The 6968-nt window shown below is 46.8% G+C and overlaps 1 protein-coding gene across 1 annotated transcript in view; it reads left to right on the forward strand.

Moving 5' to 3' along the window:
* Positions 1–6968, forward strand: part of FAT3 (FAT atypical cadherin 3) — a gene marked incomplete at its 5' end in the record, with an annotated part of 357302 nt that overhangs the window by 275805 nt on the left and 74529 nt on the right. Inside the window, 2 exons of the mRNA XM_015416224.1 lie at positions 830–967; positions 4477–4620. Coding sequence (XP_015271710.1) covers positions 830–967; positions 4477–4620 — 282 coding nt within the window. The remainder of the gene's footprint in view (positions 1–829; positions 968–4476; positions 4621–6968) is intronic.

The raw sequence follows: 6968 nt of genomic DNA on the forward strand, positions 1-6968 counted from the left end.
CAGATAACAAAAATGAAATTTTATCCTCAACTGGGTAAGCACTAAGACCAGATAAAATACCTGCTAAAAATTTAGCCCTCAGACTAGAATACAGTGGGCAAAAGAGGATATAGTGAAGTAAATCCTCAAGTTCGTGGGTGCCACAAATATATAGATGATGGACCAATGGAGTTTGATTGAATCGGCCCTCCAAAATTGCCATTGCCATTGATTGAAACTGTAGAGAGGTAAAGGATGCTCTAAGTACATGTTTAAAGATATTGACTAAGTATGGAGTTCTAGTATGGTTTGCTTTAATTGCTTTGTACAATGGTGATGCTTTTGATTTTAATATCAAAGAGCGGTCTAGCCGGGCATCAAGGTCATAAATCCAGTTTCTAAATTGGGATTTATCAACTGATGTTCCCAAAAGATCATCAGTGATAGAGTATCTTGAACATACATTGTTAAGAAAGTCAAGGCGCTGCGAATCTTTAGCTAACAGCAGGTTAAAAGATCGGTGACTGAAAGAATTAGATTGTGAATTTCCCATTCTTTTCCGGTATCTGATCATTATAAGGTGTGCCTGAGCCTCAAGAGAAGGAATACCAATTTCAGCTCTCATCAGAGCAGCTGGGGACCCCTTGGGGAATGCTAAAATGCACCTTAAAAAATGATTCTGGACTCCTTCCACTGTAGTCATATTAGGGAAAGCACATGCTCTTTTGTGTGTTTTATTGATGCAGTTTAATAAAGGGTTTTGCACAGACTGGATGATTGGAATGTCATGGAATCTGTTTATGCATCCATCCACCTCCCTAACTTCTGTTTCTCTTCAAATCCTCCGAAGCTGATAGCTGAAGACCTGGACAGTCCTCCCAACGGCCAGATTCATTTCTCTATCATCAACGGAGATCGGGACAATGAATTTTCAATTGATCCCAGCTTAGGACTTATAAAGGTTAAACGGAGATTGGACCGAGAACGGGTAAGACCACATTGGGTTGATTTGCTTCTCTGCCTTGTTAGAAAACCGTATCGTCCTCAACATTACTTTAGCTGGCGCCCTGACCTGGGTAGCCCAGGCAAGCCCGATCTCATCAGATCTTGGAAGCTAAGCAGGGTTGACCCTGGCAAGTACTCAGATGGGAGACCTCCAAGGAATACCAGCAGTCAGGAGGCAGGGGCAGGCTTTATTCAGCCACCTCTCTGAATATCCTCCAGGCGCCCAGCAGAGGTCAATCATGACTTCCAAGTGTGCACGCACATACACGCACATTAAAAATATCAAAAAATACCCCCAAACCCCCACATTACTTTAGCTAGCGTGAATGCTGACATACCATTTCTACATTGCATAATTAGCATAAGAAAACAATCTGGCATTCCTAGATCCTTTTTTTGTTTGGCTTGGCCTGTGCAGTTGCCATTTTGAAACATTTAACAAGCTCCAACGCATTTTGTTGCGATGGTGTTTGCAAGTTCGGAGTTGGCAGATTTTCAGGGGGAACAACAATGACACAAAAATTAGTCCCCCTGCTCAATATAAGCAGCGCACACACCTCAACATTTCCATGTCTGGACACTATATCTCCACAGAGCATGGAACTGATTGCCATAATATGGGGTAACGTGGATTGGGAACAAGGAGTGTCTCTTAATTTGGGGGGAAGAAATGGGCCTTATTTTGTGGCATAAACCTGTGTTTACCGTTGCACTGTTTATCGGACGTCTTACACTGCCTGGTTGAATCGTTGTTGATATTGGTTTTGATTTTTTTGTTATATTTTGTAATCCGTTTTGGGGAGGGAAGGCAGCGTGATCTAGCCCAGTCTCATCATATCTCAGAAGTTAAGCAGGGTCAGTGCTTGGACGGGGAACCACCAAGCAAGACGCTGCAGAGGAAGGCAATGACAAACCACCTCTGCCTCTCACTGGCCTTGGAAGTCCCGTGCTGGGGTTGCCGTAAGTCTTGACAGCACTTACGAGTGTCCGTAATCTGTCTTGATTGAGAAAGGTGGGCCACAATTTAAGTAAACAGAATAACTAAATAAGAATAGGGAGAGTCTGCCAAACCTGAAGATGTAAAGAAGGCTGTGTCTATGTGACACTCCTGCCTGGGAAGAGCCCACCGCTTTGGTAGTCAGTCAGCTGGGAGGGGGTGCCCCAACCCCCTGTTTCATTCTGTCCCGTTTAAGATATTTTGGATTTTATCCCCAAGGCTCAGGAAGAGAAGCAGGTGTGTCTTTGAGGATTGCTGCTATAGGCATTAGAACTGGCTCTCTCCATCTGAATAAAAAACTTAGGGTGATTTCCCACAAGCGCTGCTCCGCGCTCACTCTTCTCTTTGCCCCGTTGGTACGTGTCAATTTCACACAAGCTGCTGCGGGATGGCATTTGAGTAGACGCGGGGGAAATCGCACAAAGCTGCGGGGCAAAATGCGGCCGCGCAGCAGCTTGTGTGAAGTTGACACGTACCATGGGGCAGAAGGGAGGAGTGAGCGCGGAGCAGCGCTTGTGGGAAATCACCCTTAGTCTAGCCCCTAGAAATTGGAGTATGAACACAGTATACTAAGCAGTTGTCAAAAATTGCATTGTTTTATTAAACTTGGGACACAGAACTAAATCCTGCCTGACGTCTCCAGACAAGCAAGGTAATGTAAAGGGCATTAAGCGAAAGAAGGCAAATCTGTACCAAGAACCCTGAGCTAGAGAGCGGCTTCGTTTGCCTCAAGGCTGCAAAAGTAAGCATCCTGTCTGTATTCACATGGCAGCAGGATAAAGCTGTCAATATTTGGAATCACCATCGCAAACAGTTTCCCAGCAGAACGCGGGAGAAGCCGAGGCTGTGCGGATTTATTGCCATCTGTAGACCATCAGGGGGAAAATCTTGAGCAAGAATTAGGCGCAGTTAGGCTCCATTAGAATAAGTGGTGCAATCAGGAAACACCGAGGAAGCTCGTGTTCTATTGATCGGGATGGGATTAGAGGCTGCAGTCCTGTCTACCTGGAAGTGAAGCTGAAAGCGCACATTACAAAGAATCAGGCAGGGAGCTGCGTGCCCACCTTTCCTCTAGTAATACCTAGTCGAAGATGGGGGAAAGTAACAATCGGTCATCCAATTAGCATTTCGGGCCACCTCTCCGTTCATTGGCTGATACGTGGCTCTTGTGATTAGGAGGTCACGTGACCAGGGAGGTACATACGGCCAGCATGGCGCAATCTTCCCCAGCAGCAGTTGCCCACCTGCCAGTGGCAAGAATATTTTCCATCCTAGTGAATAACCACCGTGGGCCCAGTTGATGGTGGAATGTGCCATCATGTCACAGCCAGTTTATGGCAACCCTGTAGGACTTCAAGGCAAGAGATGTTCAGAGGTGGTTTGCCATTGCCTGCCTCTGTGTAGCAACCCTGGGCTTCCCAGGTGGTCTCTGTAATGTATTCAATAGCTGCCACTGAATGCATGATGTATGTGAAACATCTAATCATGTTGAGCTTCGTCCTGGGCTAGGATCCAAATCCATCCAATCGCATTGCTAGCCCAGGAAGCACCTAGCCAATCCCTTTACAGCAAGCTCCCTGAGCGGGAACGTCCGTGATTGGTCCTTATATGAACAACCGTATTGGTTGGTATTTGTACAGTGGGTGTGGCTACATTAGCCGGGAGAGTTTAAAAGCAGGACAACTGCAATGTAAAAGCTGAACTGTTCTGTTCTGGCTATCAGATGTTGATCCGTGTTGGAGTTGTGTTCGAGTTGAAGAATAAAGTTGTGTTCTTGCTGAATCACTCTCCGACTGCTTTGTTAAGGGAGCGACTTAACAGTCTCCCATCCAAGTACTAACCGGGGCTAACCCTGCTTAGCTTCCAAGGTCTGATGAGATTGGGAAGAATCTCCCTCCGCCACCATTTCCAGCTGAACCCCACTGTTAGTCCAACCCTTTCCTTGCAGTGCGAGTTTCCTGCTTGAAGGGAGGCTTCACAGAGAACCTTAAAGTACCGTCTGAAGTGGTTAAATCCATTCTCCTCCACCAGGGCTCTTCCAGTTCTCTTGCACTGTCCATTCATACGCAAATGAAAGGATTTTGAATCTTGTATTTTGAACTGAAGAAAAACTGAGGGCAGACGCCTCAGCAGCGGTACAGTAAATAGGGGAAGGGTGGGCAAACAGAGCAGCAAGCCCTCCCAATCCCCCGCCTCTCCCAGGCCGGCCCCGGACTACGGAACTGGCCGGCCTTGGTTCCGCTGCCAGGAATCCACACCCCCTGAGCACAAAGTGGTCAGTGTAAAGCCGGAGGCCACCTTCCCCGCTCTCTCCAAGGCCCGGATCACAAACATGGCCTCCGGTAAATTGGGACTGGGGCTTTAATCTGTTCTCCTCCAGCAGGGCTTTTCCAGTTCTCCTGCACTGTCCATGCATATGCAGATAGAAGGATTCTGAACCTTTTTTCAGGATGGTTTAAAGTTTCTTTTCTCTTCTTTTTTTTAACCTTTTTCAGGTGTCTGGGTATTCTTTAGTCATTCAAGCAAGAGACAGTGGCCTTCCTTCTTTATCAGCATCTGTAACGGTTAATGTCGACATTTCAGACGTGAACGATAACAGCCCCATATTTACCCCTGCCAACTACACAGCTGTGATTCAAGTAAGTTTATCCCGAGCGTCATCATTCCCGCCCACCCCCCATTAATCTGACCTTTAAAATATGAAGATGTTTGTGTTTTAGAGGCTTTTGATGATTTATCAGCCTGCGGTGTGTTGAATTACCTCTCTTTGTCCAAGGAAAGGATAAGAATGTTGTTCTTCAATTCCCCAACATGTTCTGTATCTGCGGTGATAACCCAGCACGGAACGTCGCTACAGGATTTGCTCTTGATAAAACAAATTGTTCGGGAATTGTTTCTGCTTTCAGAAGCAGCAACTGTAGCTGCATTCTGCATTCTTAAAAGATGAAGACCGCAATCCTGTGCGTGCGCACTTACTTGGCAGTGAATCCAGCTTGCATGGAATAGGTCTGCAGGGCTAAGTGGGAAACTAATCTACTACTGACCCTTTAAATAGTGCATTAGAGCATTCAGGACACCACCTTTTATGTTATCTCCTTAATCCATGCAACAGTCTTGCAAGGTAGGGCAGTGTTGTTCTTCCCATCTTGCAAATAGATGGGTGGAAGCTGAGAAACAGGAGCTTCACAGCTAGCCACCTTTGTGAGTTTGTGGCTCTGGTAAGAGTTGCGGGGAGACTTGCATGGCACACTCTTATGCCATCAGGCCCTAAGTACATTTATCCAGCAGTAAATCAATGTGGCTTATTCTGAAGTAAGTGTTCATAGGATTGCAACCTGAACTTCTGAGAGCTTGTTTGAAAGCCAGTTTGGTGTATTGGTTAGGAGCGTGGACTCTAATCTGGGAGAACCAGGTTTGATTCCCCACTCCTCCATTTGCAGCTGCTGGTGTGACCTTGGGTCAGTCACAAGTTCTTTCAGAGGTGTTCTCTCAAGGGGCAGTGTTCCCTCTAAGCTGAGTTAGTGTGAGCTAGCTCACAGTTTTTTAGCCTCCAGCTCACACATTTTTGTCATAGCTCAGGAAGGATGGCTCCGGAGCAAACTAATGTATGTTACCATGATGTTTTGTGCTTTTATGCCAATAAAGGTTTTTTGTGTTTGTGTGTTTGAAACTAATCTATGCCATAGCCAAATCACTTGCTCACAACTTTAATGCCAGTAGCTCACAAAGTATCATTTTTGCTCACACCTTAGAGGGAGCATTGCTCACAGGGTGTCTGTTGTGGGGAGGGGAAGGGAAAGGAGATTGTAAACCAGTTTGGTGAGTGGTTAAGTGCGCGGACTCTAATCTGTGAGAACCAGGTTTGATTCCCCACTCCTCCATTTGCAGCTGCTGGTGTGACCTTGGGTCAGTCACAAGTTCCCTGAGACACCTTTGGGTACTGAAGGGCAGGGTATAAAGTCAATCTCTTCTTCCTCCTCCTCCTCCTCCTTCTTCACTACACTGGCTCTCAGACTGCATGACCACTGTGTATTCTAGATGGGCATGAAACACCCCTATGAACCAGGGTTTGAATTGGTCCCCATCTGGGACACGACCCTGCAGAGTGGTGCGAAACATCCCCCCTGAGCTTGACTGTGCTGATTTAGGCATTCCTTCTCCTTAGTGTTCAGTGTGGGAAACGGCAGAATTTATAAATCCCTGACTGAGTACTGACTGGAAGCTTGCAAAGAAGGAAGGGCCGATCTGCCTGTTGGGATGACTCCTCTGCCTGCCTTTGCATGTTGGCTCTCTGGCTGATTCTGCATTGGTTTTTCCCTCCGTTGTTTTACGAAACTCATGTTGGGACAGAAATCCCCTCTGCATTGCGTGCTGGTTTCACTTCCTTTGATTATCGGGTTTTATGGCAGGTTCCACACTCCATGCCACTTTCGAGTTCTTCGATCATTGGGTTTTATGGTACCTTCTGCATAGATTTATGGCCATTCAGGGGTGACATTGCAGTCAGTATGGCATTGCCCCCAGGTATCTGGATGTGGTTTTGAGCTGCATTTTTTCCTCCCAGTTGAGAACAAATGCTAGATGCAGAATCACCCTCCGTCGACACCCAGGGATAAAGCACATCTCTTGTGATCTGCCAGTCTAGGGTCACCCTGACCTGGATGGCCCAGGCTAGCCTGATCTCAAGAAGTCTCAGAAGCTAAGCAGGGTCAGCCCAGGTTAATATTTGGATGGGAGACCACCGAGGAAGCCCAGGTTCCCACGCAGAGACAAGCTGGCAAACCACCTCTGCTCATCTCATATTCATATATATATATATATATATATACACACACACACACACACACACATACATACAGGGGTCATTTCGTAGAAAAAGAGCTAGGGGGACTCATTAGCATAACTCATTAGCATATGCCACACCCCCTGACATCAGGGGCCCGGCGGTGGACCTGCAAGGCCGGCGGGAGTGCGAGGAAGCCCTGCC

This window comes from Gekko japonicus, unplaced genomic scaffold (assembly GCF_001447785.1).
Source record: "Gekko japonicus isolate JY-2015 unplaced genomic scaffold, Gekko_japonicus_V1.1 scaffold568, whole genome shotgun sequence".
In the NCBI taxonomy this organism is placed as follows: Eukaryota; Metazoa; Chordata; class Lepidosauria; order Squamata; family Gekkonidae; genus Gekko; species Gekko japonicus.